This window comes from Cannabis sativa, chromosome 4, assembly GCF_029168945.1.
Source record: "Cannabis sativa cultivar Pink pepper isolate KNU-18-1 chromosome 4, ASM2916894v1, whole genome shotgun sequence".
NCBI lineage: Eukaryota > Viridiplantae > Streptophyta > Magnoliopsida > Rosales > Cannabaceae > Cannabis > Cannabis sativa.
This window is the reverse complement of record NC_083604.1, coordinates 67,119,864-67,138,504: the sequence shown is the minus strand read 5'-3', so window position 1 is coordinate 67,138,504 and position 18,641 is coordinate 67,119,864. Positions and strand designations below refer to the sequence as shown.

Sequence of the window (18,641 nt, the reverse complement as noted above, 5' to 3'; positions counted from 1 at the left end):
CAACAGAAACAGACACACAACTTGTGAATCTCATCAACCAAAGTAACAAGTAATCTGGAAAAATTCATGGAATATTAAGTAGGGATAGATTGGATAACAGATTTAATAATAAGCTCCCTACCACCACTACTACAAAAATGGTATTTTGCTTTAGTTTTTAAGTGACATATAAAGAATTTGCGTTAGTTTGTGTAACTGACGCTATAGCCATAAGACGCAAATAGTTTTATTTTTTGCTTCACTTAGTAACCAACACTAAAAGGTTTTTGCTTTAGTTCTTAACCGAAGTAAATAGTAATGCACCAACGCAAAATAGTTTTTTTACTTTGGTTATGAACTGAAGCAAAAGAAAAAAAAAATATGAACTACCACCACCACCACACCCCATCAGACCACCACAACACCCCATCGGACCACCACAACAACCCAACAACAACAAGAGTAAATTCTGCCACCACAATAACCCATCAAACAACCAAAAGCACATCAAACCACCACCACAACCTACAAAAATAATCAGAGAGAGAGCCCGAACGAGAGAGAGAGAGAGAGAGAGAGAGAGAGAGAGAGAGAGAGAGAGAGAGAGAGAGAGATTGAAAGAGAAAGAAATTACCTTTGAAATGCAACCTGGGCTACGGTGGTTGACAAGGGAGGAGCTGGGTGCGCAATGACAGTTGGCTTGGGGCTTCGAGGAGCAGTAGATCTGAACACAAGAGAGAGAGAGAGAGAGAGAGAGAGAGAGAGAGAGAGAGAGAGAGAGAGAGAGAGAGAGAGAGAGAGAGTCATTGCCTGGTGGAGTTGGGCCTCTAGAGAGAGAGAGAGAGAGAGAGAGAGAGAGAGAGAGAGAGAGAGAGAGAGAGAGAGAGAGAGAGAGAGAGAGAGAGAGAGAGAGAGAGAGAGAGAGAGATAGATAGAGATAGAGGGAGAGAGAGAGAGAGAGAGAGAATGTAGGCTAAGTGCGGTAGGGTTTGAGTGGCTATAGAGATAACATATAGGTAGGGTTTTTTAAAATGGGTCGAAACCCACAAATCTGTGATTTTTTAAGTAATTTAGCGTTGTTTATGAATCGATGCAAATTTTGTGTCGGTTGTGAATTTTGTGTCGGTTGCGAATTTTGCGTCCACTCATAACCAACATAAAAACCCATTCAACTGACGTTAAATGGTGCGTTTGAGCGAAACAGACGCAGAATTTGAGCCCTCCATTTTTTTTTTTAAAAAAATCATCTTTAGCATTAGTTTTTTTTAATATCGAAGTAACAACTAACAAAAATTATTTATTATTGGCATCGATTAACAATCGAAGCAAAAAGGAGATGGTTGACTTTTGCGTTAGTCAACTAATTTCATTAGATGCATTGACCAATACAAAAAACTCTTTTTTGTAGTAGTGCACCAGAAGAAAAAGATCGAGATTTCTAGTTGAAAAGTTTATTCCAAACAAGATCTCAAATTGGAACAAACATTTTTTACTTCGACCAACTTAGTAAGGAAGAGCAAGGTATTTGTCATGAAAAGCTACCACATTCACCCCCAAAATAGTATGCATTGAGTCGTGTCAATAGGCACTTGAGAACTGAAGCAAATAACAAATTTAGTGAAATTATGTTAAGGTTTATGCTCTGAAAAACATGTAAAGATATTTCTAATTATTAATAAGAGTTGAACATTTTGATATATGTATAAATGTTAAATTATTAATATTTAATAGTGAATAATTTATATATAAATATCAAAAAAACTCTTATTCATACACGAGGCTGTGACTTGTATTATACGAAGAATTAATAGTATTTAGCCATAAATAAAACAGTCAATAACATATTAAAGTTTAGGAATCTTTAATCAATCGTTGCTAGTGCGGTTCACTGATGCTTGTTATTCGATGCAAGTAATCTCGATTTAGATTACTGATGTAGCATGACATCTAAGTGAAGGTGTTGTAGATAATAGAGATTATATATGACAAGGACCGATATAAATAAAATTATAAATAAAGACCTAATTCATATTCTAAAGATGATCAATAGTTGATGTTATTGTAATTACTTTCATGTTATTACTTTCTTTGATTCACTCGTTAAAGTTTCTCAGAGAAGATGATTCTTACAACTTCTGTTTTGAGAATCTAATAATATGGATGGCTGGGAATATGGTCTACAATTATGGATCCTAACTTTCCTAGCGGATTAAATGTTGGTTCCCTTTAGGTATTAATTCTAAAACTGAAAAGTTGTGCACAAATTTAGATTGGATCTAAATTATACTTTTACTAGTGAATTAACAATACTAAAAGATAAAGAAGTAATTAGAAATGTAAAACGGTAATTTGACCAAAAAATAATTACAAATCGACACGAGGATTAATCACTGGAATTAATTATATCAATAATTCCATATTTATAGTGGAGTAACGATGGAATAATAAACAAGATTATTTGATTGATGAGATTTAATAAATAAATCTAGTTTATTAGAGCTTAGAATTATAGGTCTATGGTCCCCTTATAGCCACCTTGAAATACTATCAAGAGATAAGATCAATATTGTTTATGGAAGTTCAGAAAAATTTATTTTGAATTATCAAAATAATAATTATTTATTTTTATAAGGCGATTCGTTAGCTCGGTATCTAGTCTGAATTGGTGAAATGACAGAATCCATAAAAATTATTCAGCAGGCTTTAGAAGGAATTCCAGGGGGGCCATATGAGAATTTAGAAATTCGAGACATTGATAGAGAAAGGAGTAAATATTTTATTTTTTAAATTAATTAAATAGGAAAAAGACAAAAGATGTCAAGACGAAAGACATCATTCTTATATTAATTAAGACATGAGTGGCACCTACCCTAGTGTAGGGTGTTCTTATCATTTTTATCTTTTTGGGTTAATTAATTAATTAATTAATTTAATTAGATAAATATTTAAATTTGAAAAGTTATTGAGATATTTCAAGTGGTTGAGAGATTCCCTCAATCCGTTATAAGATATAAATATCTATAATCAAATTCATTTATATTATTGATTCAAATAATTAAATATGATTTAATGAATTGATTTTAATTTATATAATTAATTAAATAAAACTTTTATTGGGTTTATTTAATATATTGTATAACAAAATTCTGAATAGAAGTTTTGGAATAAAATTTCACATAACCTTTTTGAAAGCCAAAAAAAAAAAGTTTTTGTTAGATTTTTTTTTCTCTATCACAAAAATAAATTATTCTTGCTCTTGTACTGAGATAAAAATTAGAACTTCATATACACTTTGTCCTAATAGCCCACATTATTCTTTGTGTGTGGTGGATTGATTTAGAAGACTACGGTGTGAGTTTCCAATAAACCTAAAAAGATACAACATACGAAACGAATCAAGGATATCCTGATAGACATCAAGAGGTAATTATTATTTTCATCTATTTACTTTTAGTTTAATATATATACATATGGTATAATGATATTTAGAAACAAACTCTTCTGCTGCTACCTGATTTAGTACTATAAAACTAACAATTGGTACGAAGGCAGTTCTATTATGTATATATGTATATATTAAATATTGTGTGAGTTTTATGTAATAATTTATATATATGTAATATATATTGTGAATGAATAGTATTTTATTGTGAATGTATGTGAGGTGATAGATCGTTAATTTTATGTTAAAATTAGTGTAAGTTTCATTATTATTTTTTAAAAATAATGTAAGTCAATTATGAGGCATAAAAATATTTTATGTAAATTTAATTTTATATAATTTATTTTTTATGTAAATTTTTCATAAATGTAATGCGCAAAGCATGTAGCTCAGGTTTGAATGAACCCAGGCCATGCACCGCCTTCACCGCACGTGAGTCCGGGTCTCCATGACCCTGACTGTGCTCCTCGACGACGGCTGACTGGCTGATGCAAGTTTCCGTGCCCATGGACGTTTGACGTCCGTATGCATGGGCATGCAAGTCGGGTGAATGGGACGTTAATGTCCCAAAGTCGTCCCTGCCAGTAGAGCCGCTCGACTCTTATTATGTTTAGTTTGACTGAACAAGTAAGCTCGGAGCTCTTCACGGAGCTACAAGGGGACTTAAGTTCCTTAGTCGAGGTACCCCATGCATGAGAAATTGACCCGTAAGGGTCAAGCCCTACGTCTGCTTAGAAGGAAAATACCTAGTCGGGTCTCAGTCTTCGTGACCCTCCTACGATTTTCCTTCATGCGGCAATGTCCTACAATGGCCATCCAAGGCCACCGTGGCCATGGTGGCTCTTCGGAGCTGTCAGCCACGATGGTGGCCATGGCGGCCGACCCCTCCGTATACATGTATATTTATTTATTTATATATATATATGTATATATTATATATATTATATAATGTATATAATATAGTGTATTATTGTTGTAAATTTTTTACCAGGATCTAGATTTATTAACAAGTATGTTTCATTAACATCCTAATATGAATTTCTAAAACAATGAAATAAACACATATAAAGTTTAGGACACCTTACATTGGGTGCAGCGAAATATAATGACTCATTCCGTTCAGATCTCTAGCCCTTGATTCCTTTCTGTAGCAGAGCATTATCAAGATCTGAACCTGGATCTCTTTCTCTTCTTCTTGAGCCTGATTCTCCTTCTTGTTGATTGGATTCTTCACAGTCTTACACACTATGATTGAGATACCACTTGATGTGTGTGGGCACTCACTCTATCACTCAAGGCTGAATAATTGAAGAAGAAAAGAGAGGGAAGGTGGTTTCGGCCTATAGAGAAAGAAGGCTCAGGAAAATTTCTGAAAGTTAAATTTCATCTATCATCAATCTTTTCTCTTAAGCCATCACTATCTATTTATAGGTAACCACCTAAGTTTAGGTTAGAATTAATCAGTATTAAAATAATAGAAAAATAAATGGTAAATTTTACTAAGTGTGGCCGGCCATGGATTGTGGATTGGGCCCACTTTGTAATTTTGCTATTTTGTCATTTTTTCATCTCATTTTCTTAAAAACGCTAATTTTCCAATTTAACCACTTAAATACCAATTCCAATTATTTAATAACTAAAAATTAATTATTAAATAATATTTTCATTTAATATATTTATTAATTAGTCTAATCAAAGTCTCTTAATTAACAAATAAAACCTAGAATCTCTTTTCTTCACAAGTTTGCCCTTGCTTAGTGAAAAATTCATAAACTAGACATAGTCTAATTTTAGAATTATAATTGATTAATTAAAATCAATTAACTGAGTCTTACAAGCAGTATGGTCTCAACTAGTATGGGGAACATGGGCCTATATAACCGAGCTTCCAATAAGCAGACCCAGAACTTACCAGGTAAATTCACTGTCTTATTAATTCCTTGTTGCATCCACGCATAAAACTTGGAATTGCACTCTCAGTCATATATATAGAACGCTCTATATGTTCCACGATATAGATACACTATTAGTTATCCATTGTTATAATTCTAATAATCAATGATCCACTATAGATGATCTACATTGCATAGGGATAAAATTACCGTTACACCCTTTCAATGTATTTTATCCTTAAAACACTTGCCACCTATAAATGATATTTTAGTGAATCAATATAGTCACTAAAATGAACGTTCTATCATTTATCTCTATTTAGCAAGCCTGAAGGAAATCATCGTTTAACTTCTCAATACCTATAGAAGCTATAGATTCCATATCTATGTTTAGCGCTCCCACTCAATTGCACTATCATGTTCCCAAAATGTACGTATCACGCTGACCAAAAAGTAGGCTTAACTAACAAATCAAAGAACATGTATAATACTCTTGAGATCGAACCTAACCATATCAGGATTAAGATCATTTGATCTAGGATCAACTAGGTGATATTGAATTGAATATATATTACGGTAAATTTATCATATATAATCAAAGTTCAATATCGGTCACTTCCAATGTATACTCCATGCATCCGATACTGGTAAACTTTGCCAATGCCCTGGAAAGGACATAACACTTATCCAAGGTGTAAGCATACCTATCGCTGATTATCATGCCAGTATAAATCCAGTGAACTGACAAATCAGGGAATTAAATTTTCGGACATACAATCAAGATTATATTCCATTGTGCTGACAACACTATAATTATAAACAAATACGTATGTTCTGGACCTAATAGAATTTACACATTAAATATAATCATGAAAACAAATCATGTGAACCATGCAACATAAAATGTTATTTCTGATATTTATTAACTAGTAAATCTGATTATATTGATATGAGTTTTATTTAGGGCACAAAACCCAACAATTATAATATATATACTGTATATACATTATAAATTATTTATATTATTTTATTAATAATTTTAATTATTTTGTTAAGATATTTATTTTCAAATTAAATTGAATTCAAAATAAATATTATTGTTTCACATTTGAAATTCAAATTCAATATTTGTAACTACTTTAATTACATTAAGACAATTGTCGTCTGTTAATTAAATCATGAAAATATTTTGTTATTTAAACTAAAAATAATTAAGACAAAATAATATTTTGTGGGATATTTAATTTTTAAAATTTATTTTAATTAAGTATTATTTAATGGGATTTTTTTAGTTTTAACCAAAAAACGTAACAATATTACAAAAATATTTTCAGTTGGCCAAATAAACAAATATACAGACCAAATAAAAAAAGGGTAAATGGCGGCAAAACCCCCAATACTTTGGTTTTGGTTTCGCCAAACCCCCACAACCCAAATTTCTGCGGGTAAACCCCTAGAACCACTATTCTGCTATCAAAAACACACTTCCGTTCCCCTGACCCCGTTATGTGCCTACGTGACTCAATCCAAGTAAGCAGCAGCTCGACACGTCATAAATTATTGTGACGTGGAAATAAAAATAATAGGATTAATGTTTTTTTTTTGGTTTAACTAATGGCTAATTACCCAAAATTAAAAGACAAAACATTAAAAGAAAAAAAAAAACAGATTAAATTCAAAAGACACAATTAATAAACCAAAAGACACCATTAATTATCTAAAAGACACACATTAAATTCAGGTAGTAACTGTACAAAAATTAAAACTAAGTTATACTGTAAATGAAAAACAAAAACTCAAACACTCCAGAGTAATCGAAGGAACCCCAAGAACAGTGAACCCAGAAATTACCACCATTGTCGTGAGAACAAAACCCAGAAATTGAACAACACCCAGCCCATAAAATTGTTGTGGAGAAAGCACACAGGAGGGACACTCGAAACCCAGGCAGGCGAGGTTGAAGGTTATTCATCATCGTCGTCTGAAATCGAAGGAAACCTAGAAGATTGAAGGTTTTTGCAATGGCTTTTCGTCGTCGAGGTGAAGAAGATCCTCCGCCCGACTACAGTAAGTCCGAGATGCATATTTTCTAGGGTTTTTTGTGTTTTCAAAAAATGTTGGTGTTGTTTGGGTGAATGCAAGTAGAATTAGTTAATGGGGGGTTTTTATACAATTTTTTTTCAGTGGGTAGTAGCTTTAATTGCTTGTGGTGGGGCTTGTGGTCCTGTACAGTGGTTAGATATGATATTAAAGTGGAAGTTTTGAAATTATTGCAGAAAACAGAGTAGTCAAAGGCTGTTGGGAATCTTTGGCTGTTGTTTTCTTCAATGGGAACATTTGCACATGTCTTTTGTCTATTTCCCTTTATATTATTCCTTGTCTGTTTGTTGGCATTGGGGGATGAATTGCTTTTGGGGGTTATTAGCTTTTGGGGGTTAATTGCCTTTGGGGGGTTATTGGCTGCTGGGGGTTAATTGATATTGTGGGTTATGTGAAACTGATTGGAAAGTTTAATTAGTTTTACTTATAAGCTGAACTGTGTACAAATAATTACATATTAACTTTGCAGGTTTGAATTTGGAAAATTTCACTGTGAAATTTTTCCATGGTGGGTATTGGTTCACCCGAGGTGGCAATCGACAGTATGAGAATGGCAGAATTGCCTATTTTGATTTCTGTAATTTCAATGGATTCAGCAGGCTCCAACTTGAAGAAATGGCTCAGGTATTGGGATACATATTCCCTTTTGGTTTTCTGTTTAGGCCAAAAGGGAAGAGCTTGAATATGGGGTTTAGGGTTGTCGGTGAAAGTGAAGTTATGTTGCTGTTGGATGATTTGAGGGGTAGAAATTACAGGGAGGCCAACATATATTTGGTATTGCCAGATCCAGTTTTTGCAGTTGAATGGAGACTGGATGAGGAGGCAGTAAGGCATGTCCCCCAACCTGAGGCTGCAAAATTGGACAAATGCATTCTGAAGGAGTTGCCATCTGACAGTGAGTTAGTACCAGATGTAGTTGTAAATCCGAGAGGCCATCATGATCCTAATGATGCATTCTACAACAAGTTTGTGCGATGGGGTGATTTAGTAGCACAATGGATTGATGAAGAGGTAGATTCTCGAGAGTGCAGCCCTCAACCAGGTAATATTGTGCCTGAGACAATTGATATTTCATCCTCCTCATCATCAGAATATGAGGAAGATGATGATGCTGCTGATGATGATGATGGTGATGATGATGATGATTCTACTGATGATGATGGTGGTGATGATGATGGAGATGAGGATGATGGTGGTGATGATGATGGAGATAATGAAGATGATGAAGGTGATGAAGGAGATGGGGAAGTTGATGATCGTGGAGATCCACCTGATGACCAGAATATATCTGAAATCATGGAGTGGGCTGAGACACTTGGGCATTTGGATGATGATGGAGGCCTACCAACATATCTAACGCCATTGCAGCAAATGCCCCCACAAAGCCCCCTCGGCCAGATGTGGCACCAGTAGCCCAGGTTAGTGTATACATTTGGCATTTTGTTGGCTCTATATTGTTGATGGTTTGGGTCTCTTTTGTTAGCATGTGTCTAATTTTTTATTTTCTTTTTGTGTGCAGGGTAATGATGGTTCAACAAGGTCTCCAGAGGTGGAGATCACTGGTTATAAAGAGGTTGAAGAATCTCCACGAGCTAGAAGACTTAGGCAGAGGAGGAGGTTGAGATTCAGTGCCCAATCACAACCACAACCCCACACTCAACCAGAACCCAACATAGAACCTGAAACCATACTCCCAACACCCCAACCAGAACCACAAACTGAACCCCATCCACAAACTGAGCCCCATCTAGAAACTGAACCCCATCTAGAAATTGAAACCCAACCAAATTTTGAACCCCACCCTGAAGTAGAAGAATCTGCAAGAGGTAGAAGACTTAGGCAGAGGAGGAACTACCAATTCCCCCACATTGAAACCCAACCAGAAACACAACAACAACCTGAACCTGACATTTTAACCCAACCTGAATATGAGTTTCCCTCACAGTCTACCCAACCTGACCCTCTAACCCAACCAGAAACTCACTCTGAACCACAAACCCAACCAGAAACTCACTCTGAACCACAAACCCAAGCAGAAGCTGATTTTGTCTTGCATGAGGAGGAATACTGTGGTGAGCCAGAAGTTGAGAGGCATGGCTACACTCAACCTGACAGTTGTGATTGGTGGGGGAGGCACACTGAATTGGTTCCTGATGCCCTCTGTGAAGATGAAGGTGACATTGGTGAAGAAACTGAAATGGGCAGTGTTCATAGTGATGAAGAAAATGAAAGTGCAGGACCATACAAGTTGCCATATAATCCAGACACAAATCTGGAGAACTTGGAGTGGAAACCATACATGGAGTTTGCATCCATAGAAGTGCTGAGGAAGACAATCAGAGCATATTTCATCCATCAAAACAAGGAGTACATTCTAAAGGCTAATGACTCCAAGAAGTTTAGGGTGAAATGTAGTGCTGAAGAATGTCCTTGGATGCTGTATGCATATGTGAAGCAAGATGGGAAAACATTCAGGGTAAACAAATGTAAACCCAATCATGAGAACTGTGGCATTGTTTTGGACAATAGACATATTACTGCACAATGGCTAGCAGAATAATTCAGAGACACATTCAGATTACATCCAAATATTGAGTACAAGTCCTTCTTGGAGATAGTCAAAGATACAAAGTACTCTAAGGTTACTACCACCAAGTTTTATAGGGAAAAACACATAGCAAAGGTAGAGTTAGAAGGCACAGTGACTGAGTAGTATGCAATCTTGGAGGATTACTTCAACCAACTATTGCAGACCAATCCAGGTAGCACTGCCAAAATTAAGATTGAGATGCAAGGTGATAAAAGAATATTCCAAAGGTGCTATGTCTGTCTAAATGCTTGCAAGGAAGGGTTTAAAAATGGTTGTAGGCCATTCATAGGACTCGATGGGTGCTTTTTGAAGGGGTTTTGTAAAGGAATACTGCTGGCTGCTGTTGGAATTGATGCAACAAATTCTATATTTCCAATAGCCTATGCAGTCACTGAGAAAGAGACAACCAGCAGCTGGACATGGTTTTTAGAATTATTAAGAGATGACTGGAGTCCCATTGAGCCAAACTCATTCACTTTTATGAGTGACAGACAGAAGGGGCTTCAAAATGCAGTTCTAAACATTTTCAACAGCCCAGATAGCAGGTTCTGTGTCAGACATATGCATTGGAATTTCAAGTATGAGTTCCCTGGACTACTGCTGAAGCAACTGCTGTGGAATGCAGCAAGATCCACCATTGAGGCAGATTTTGATAGGAGAATGGAAGAGATTAAGAAGGTGAATGTGAATGCATACAACTGGCTGGCAGCAAAGCAACCATCAGAATGGACCAAATTACATTTCAAAGAGGGGGTGAAATGTGATATGCTGCTAAACAATATCTGTGAAAGCTTCAACAATGCAATTCTTGATGCAAGGGATAAACCAATTATTTCTCTATTGGAGTCCATTAGGTAATTTCTTATTTTAATCCTAATTAAATTTGGCTTGGATATGTATGCTAGGAAGTTTACATGAGTTTCAGTGTATTTGTTTCAATTCTGGTGTTATTAATATGATTTTCACTGTATTTGTTGGCTAATTTAATTCAAAACCCCCATGTTGCACTTATTTTCAAAATTGATTTGTTACTTTTCAGGTATTGGCTTATGTGTCGTTTTTACAAAAAAAGGGAGAGTATATCAAAATGGAAAGGCCCTATACACAACAACATTGTCAAAATCACCACTAAGCTAACAGAGGTTGCTAAACGATGTGTCGTAACAAGGGCAAATGCAACTGTGTTCCAAATTCAAATGAATCTAGGAGGTGGTTTCACTATCGATCTACAGGGGAAAACATGCACATGTAGGAGATTCCAGTTGACAGGCATTCCATGTGGACATGCCTTAGCTGCAATCTGGTTTTGCAACCATCAATCCCATGCTTATATTCACCCTTGGTACAAGATGGAGGCCTTCAAGAGGACTTATGAACACACAGTTTACCTTGTGCCAAGCCCTGATAAGTGGCCCCTAACAAGTCGAAATCCAATCTTCCCCCCAGGTGCAAACATTTTGCCAGGCAGACCAAAGAAAAATCGAAGAAGAGATGCTGATGAGCCACCCCCTCCAAATTGCACAAAGACAAGGAGAACTGGTGCAATTATGCATTGAAGCAAATGCAAGAAACCTGGACACAGTAAGAGGACTTGCAAGAATGATGCAGCACCTGCTCCTACTCTTCCAACTCAGGTAACAATTTTTTGCTGCATTCTTAGTATACATATGTCATTTGGATCCTTATGTCAATAAAATAACAGTGATTGTTTTTGTTTAGGGCCAAAAGAATGAGGGGGCAGGCCACCAATACAAAATCCAAACAAGGAAACATTGAAGAGAAGGAAAAGAAGAGAAATGGAACAAGCAAGGAAAGCTAGGCAGGCTGCAGAAGGTGGTGGACCTGGGTCAGCTGAGGCTGGAGGGTCTAATCCATAGAATGGAGCAGTGTCCTGCTGTAGCATCTTGTGCACAAACTGTTGTATTTTGAATTAGTGCACATGATGCTTACTTTTGACACAAACACTTTAGTGTTTAGGGCTTTAGAGTTTAGTTTTTTGAACTGCTATTGTTGCACATTATGTGCTGTGTGTGAATTAGTGCACATAATGCTTACATTTTGACACAAACTCTTTAGTGTTTAGGCCTTTTAATTTCTGTTTTTTGTGGATGCTATTAGTGGACAATTTGTAGTAATACAAGACTCAAAGCAAATTTTCCTTTGAACTAATTTAAAGTAGAACATCTTTCATTGATCAACAAAAGTTACAATTGTTACAATTACTTGCTCATGCTTTAAGTACAAACAACAAAATACATATTGCAATACATATTACAAGGTAACTAATACATCCACTCCTTTGACATTTACAGGTATGACTTCCATTTATGGATTCATCAATGGTGGGAGTGTTGTCATCAAAACTCTCCACAACTTCATTTCTGTCTTTGCAGGTCATTGACTTCTCAACAGTTTCAGAATGCTCTTGGTTAGTCACAACATTGTCAACACCTTCAGATGATAGCATAGACACTTCTCTCTCCAGATTTCGAATTCTCCTTAGCAGCCCAGGAATCACATCCTTCGATCGTTGACAAATGGGTGGGTCGTACCACATCCAAAAGCCACACCCTTCTACTTCCTGCCACAACCAGGAGCACTCGTGAACAGAAGGAAAGAATGAGACATAAGAAAATAAAAATTAGGGCAAAAAATCTTACATCATGGCATGGGCATCTAATGAACCTTCGTCCAGGATTCCTACTTGTCCAGGATGTTATCATTTGTGCAACTCGAGGGGGACGACATTCGCAGTACTGAGGCCCCGCAGACATTTTTTTTCTGGTTTGTGGTCTTCAGCTTCGACAATGGAGGACAGGTACCCAAAACTTTCACTTTTCTTTCTCTTCTCTTCCCTTCTCTTCTCTTCGACAATGGGGTCTGAGGATTTTTCCTCCTTTGCAAACCCAGATCTTCGTGACTAAGAAAATATAAATCTGGGTTTGGAGGATTTTAATTTAAATATCTATTTTTTTTTTCTTTAAATGTTTTGTCTTTTAATTCTGGGTAATTAGCCATTAGTTAAACCAAAAAAAAAACCTTAATCCTATTATTTTTATTTCCACGTCACATAATTTATGACATGTCGAGCTGCTGCTTACTTGGATTGAGCCACGTAGGCACATAACGGGGTCAGGGGAACGTAAGTGTGTTTTTGATAACAGAATAGTGGTTCTGGGGGTTTACCCGCAGAAATTTGGGTTGTGGGGGTTTGGCAAAACCAAAACCAAAGTATTGGGGGTTTTGCCACCATTTTCCCATAAAAAAAATTACAGAAATACCACTTACACACACCTTCAACCCATGATCCATGCTTCCTGAGCAACTATCCCGCAACCACGCATCAACCCAATGCAACCGAAACATAAAATTCAACCAGAAAGAGAACCACCATTAATTCCGGCGGCTTCATCTGAGAAGATGACCGGAATCAATCAAAACATGGGCTATTTCGAATTCATGAAAAAAAGTGTAGAAAAACTACTACGAAACTAAAATTTAATTGTAAACCTAGTTTAATTTGCATAAAACTAATATCCTCACTTCAATTTTTAGATCCATGAAAGGTAGATCTCAAAAAGGTTAATTAGAGTTCCCTAACAATCAAACTCAAGTATAATCTTTAAAAAAATATTTCAGTACTATAGTAAAATATTTATCCTGGTATATTTTTGTTGTTTTCTAAATTTTTAATGGTAAATTTATTTATATTAAATCATAAAGAGACATGTAGATAGAGTTACGTACGTAGAAATACTGTTTTGATTTTTAATGTTTCATAACAATTACATTACAGTTACATAAACATTTTGCTAACAGTTATTTCGTCTGATTGAAACCTTCGTCTGATGCAACCTTCGACCAACCACCCAGAAACTTTCGTCTGATTAAAACATTCGTCTGATGCAACCACCGCGCAACCACGCAGCAACCACCCTGCAACTATCGTCTGATTGTGTAAGTGATAGTGTAAGAGGTATTTTGGTAATTAAAATTACATAAAAGGTATAAATATTGTCTAGGCCTTATGGAGGTATTTTTATAAATAAAGTGTCAATTTATATTTTCTATATAATAATTTCTTATTTAATTTTGGATTTAAAATTTAAATTCAAATATTCATAACTATATTAAGAAAAATAGTGTCTTTTTTTAATTAGAAAAATAGTGTCTTATTCTCAATTAAAATAAAAATAGTTATTATTTAAAGACAAAACATATAATTATAATAAATTTGTCTTAAATAAAGGGTTTATATTTAAGAATAAATTAATTAAAAATATTTTAATTAATTTATGGTTGGTAAAATTATCTTAAATAAATATATTTATTTAAGAATAAATTAATTAAATTATTTTAATTAATTAAAAGGGTTTAAGAGAGGTCTTAAATAAAAATACTTAAGAATAATTAATTAAAAATATTTTAATCAATTTTGAGGCCTACAACGATTCTACAAAATTATAAAAATGACCTTGCAACGATAGAGAGAAGGATTTGTAATTTAATTTCTAATTTTTCTAAAGAGTTGTAAAATTAAAATACTCAAATTTTATTCGGTTCATCATCATTGTTTATTTATTGCTTTTAAATAAATGTTCATTAATAGTTTATTAATAATATGCTCATGCATTAGTGAATAACATGTCATACATACAAATTCGACATAATTATATTATCATGCATCTCATAGTAGAAACATGATATATTAGGATTGTCCTTTTTATTTATGTATTTATCATTTTTGAAACCGAAAGTATGTAAACTGACAAAGATTAATTTAGAATTAATTTGGTAGTTCAAAATTAACCTCTTAATTTAAAATAATTTTAAATTATGAATTAAAAAGGTTTTGATTTAGATTTAATAACGTGATGGAAAATTTATTTATAATATAAAGCTTTTATTATAAATAAATTAATGATAATTATTAAAGTGGTTAATATGTATTAATTCTGAAAATTAATAAAATAGAGAGTGGGAGAAGGAGTACATGTCAATGTAACCTACGGTCTCCATTATTGGTCAACACCGAAGGAATATAGACTAGCCTCGGGACGACTTTGCTTTCCTCCCCTTACGAAAGGTATTTATCTATATTGTTGTTCAAGGTTGATCTCTTGACTAATATAAGAGGAAGTGATGTATTTTAGTGCGATACTGACCCTACGACTAGAATCTAAAATAATGGGTTACACTCACAAAGTGTAACTGAGCTTCCATGTGGTTAGTTGTTAGCTTGACCAAATAGTGGTACATTATATTTTAAAAAAGAAATATGTGATATATAAGTTTCAAAATTATAAAGATGGGATCAGTCTCATAGGCTCAATGAAATTGATTCGATACCAACCCTACGACGACGAACAATTGTCAAAGAGTTTTATTGTATAATAACTTAAATAATATTTTATGTGTTTTACCTGTATGCGCTCATGCATCACGTTTACAATCATTCCAAAATAATATTTATAATTCAAGTATATTCATTATGTTATCTCTATTTATTTTCAATCATGTTTACTAAGAAAAATTCCCTTAATGCTTTACTAGCAATTAAAAAACTGGATGGTAAAAATTTCCTTAAGTAGAAATCTAATATAAATTTGATGCTAGTTTGTGAGAATTACACATTTATCCTCATTGACGAGTGTCTTTGTATAAACTCATGCATTACACATGATTGAGCTAATACATAAGACAGAGACACATGGGTCTATCGTAGATAAGATGATTCAAGTGAGCATTATTCTTGAGTCGCTCACTCATTGCTTCAAAGTATTCAAATAAAAAAAATATAATTTAATAAATAAATTTGAATTTAAATAATTAATTAAATAAAACTTTTATTGAGTTTATTTAATACACCGTACAACAAAGTTCTGAAAAGATATTTTGGAATAGCATTTTTACGTAATTTTTCTAAAAGCCTAAAAAAAGTTTTTATTCGATTTTTTTCTCTCTATCACTAAAAGAAATTGTTTTTGCTCATGTGTTGTAATAAAAATAAGAACCTCATATACCCTTTGTCCTAGTAGCCTACACTACTCCTTTGTGTGGTCGATGGATCTGGAAGACTACGGTATGAGTTTCCAACCAACCAAAAATAACACGACATACGAAAAAAAATCAAGAATACCTTGATGGACATCAAGAGATAAATTTTCTTTTCATATATTTACTTTTAGTTTAATATATCAATATATACATATACATATGGTGATCCTGAGCATATGATACAATGATAATCAGAAACAAACTCTTTTGCTGCATACTTGATTTAGTACCATAAAACTAACAAATTAACCAACTCACTTGAAGCATTACCATACCACCCGAACAACTGTTTAAATCTGCTACAAGAAAAAACAATTGCTTTGAGAAAAATAGACTATCATTAGCGAAAAAATATGAGATATAGGAGGGCCCAATGCACCACAGGCAATCTCATAAAGCTAACAATCTTCACAATCACGACGAATAAGAGCAGATAAATCCTCTGCACATATGAGAAGTAAATAGGGTGAGAGGCGTCACCTTGTTTGAGACCCTTACCAAGGACGATATGGCCCAGAACTTCATTCAGATTAAAAGCGTAGTCCACCAAGGAGATAGTGAACACCAAAGAAATCCATCTCTCATGAAACCCAAACTTACATATAAGGTAGCAGAGGAAATACCACTTCACGCGATCATAAACATTAGGCAGGACAAACGCCCCAATTTTTCTTCAGACATGACGTTTGAGATGATTAACAAGCTCAAAACCTATCATAGGGTTAAGAGTGATTAGTCGACCAGGGAGAAAAGTGCTTTGTTCCTATGAAATAATATCCCCTAGAATCTCACAATGTCTGATAGACATAGCCTTTGCAATAATTTTTTAAAGTACATTAAAAAGACTAATATGTCTGAAATAGAAGCACACTTAGGTTTATCAGCCTTTGAGATAAGGGTTATCAAGGTGGAATTCATACCAACAACACTTCCATCCCCATTTAAGAAAATGAGACAAAATGTACACACATCATCACCCACGGTCTCTTAATACTTCTGGTAGAAACCAGCTCACGTACCATCTTTCCCAAGACTTTTATAAGGATGCATCAAAAAAGAGGTCTCCTTTAACATCATTATGGGTATAGGTTCGAACCAATTGATAGAATTCATGGAAGTAAAAACTTTCGTGTTAACAACATTAAAAATAGGTGCCATGAAATAAAAAGGAGAGTCCGAACTAAAAGCTTATGAAAATTAATATTAGAAAACAAAGGCAAGATTAGCCCGATCTTCCCTTGCATTGTTGTTCTCATCAAGCTAAGAGTGAATAAAATTTCCTTACAAAGAGTGAAATTAATATATAATTTTAATTTTACACTATGTAATAGTTTTTTTATTTTTTTTTTCTTGAGGGGTACTTTTTAATACTTTATGTTAATTCTATTTTTGGCATCTTTAATGTGATAAAAATATTTTATTATTTATTGTTTTAATACGTTGGAGTAATTACATTGTTTCCATATTTTGTATTTGACTTTTATATTAATCAATTTATTTTTGGAAAGAAAATTATCTACCTTTTTTATTTATGAAAAATAAGGTAAAAATAGTAAGTTTAGTTACTAAATTTTTTGTATCTATCCAGCTGTGATATTTTGATCTCGTGTGAGTTTTCTATTTTGTTTGATCAGATTTCTTGAGGAGAAAATCGAAGCAAAACTTTTATTTTCTCTAAAAGGAAAGTCGCACTTACTGTTCATGATTCTGTAGGTACAAAAATAGAAATTCTTGGACTGATTGAAGATCTATTTTAGAGAATTTTCTAGTGAGTTGTGATCTTATTCAGACCATGTGTAAGCTGTTAATAAGGTGTATATTAATTATAAATACACCGTATAGCAGCTAGGTCATGTACCTCATTTTTATCTTTGTATTTCACTCATATCTTTAGAAAAGAGAGTCTTTGTTTTGTAGAGAAGGGTGTGTTCGAATCTTACTCTGTTTATTTATATTTTGTATTATCTTGAGTCTGTATTCAAGCCTACAAAGAAGAAGAAAAACAGTGCTACCTTCGGAAGAATGTTTTACAAAACTTTCAGGAGATTGCTTTTCAAGTCTTGCCTCGGAAGGAAGCAAGCACTCTTCAAGGAGATCGAATGGAGTTTGAGCACTTGAAGTTTCAGCAAGATTCGATTAGAAGATAGAATACTTCAAGCTTGCGCCATACAATAAGAGGGGGTCTATTTATGCATAAGTCAATCACTTTGTATTTTTGAGATCTATCTAATGAAACTAATCTTTGGGCGTGGCCCCATGAACTAGTAACAATTTGAAAAAATCGTTGAAACCACGTACAAAAATCTTGTGTGTTTTTACTTTTCTACACTGTTTGTTTTACTTTTCCGGAGTCACCTTGTCTGTAGTTACAGAAAAACTATTTCAGTACCAGTTTTATTATTTCATATTTAATTAAATAATAAATTAAAAATTTTAAAATACGAAATTTCAATTTAAATTATAAAATTGTATTATTTAGTATTATCTTTGAATTTTGTTATGAAATTATAAATTTTTTTGACATAATGTTTTTAGAGAAAAATGAAAATTTTCAATAATAAGCAAATCAGACTATAATTTC

General features: G+C 33.9%; 1 protein-coding gene across 1 annotated transcript; it reads right to left on the bottom strand.

Moving 5' to 3' along the window:
- Window positions 1–12,169: 12,169 nt before the first annotated feature.
- On the bottom strand, window positions 12,170–12,921 carry LOC133036545 (uncharacterized). The gene is made up of 2 exons (XM_061113072.1): window positions 12,664–12,921; window positions 12,170–12,584 (listed from the first exon to the last, which is right to left on the bottom strand). The coding sequence occupies exons 1-2, from the start codon at window positions 12,775–12,777 to the stop codon at window positions 12,231–12,233; spliced, it is 468 nt and encodes a 155-aa protein (XP_060969055.1). The 5' UTR covers window positions 12,778–12,921; the 3' UTR covers window positions 12,170–12,230.
- Window positions 12,922–18,641: the final 5,720 nt, after the last annotated feature.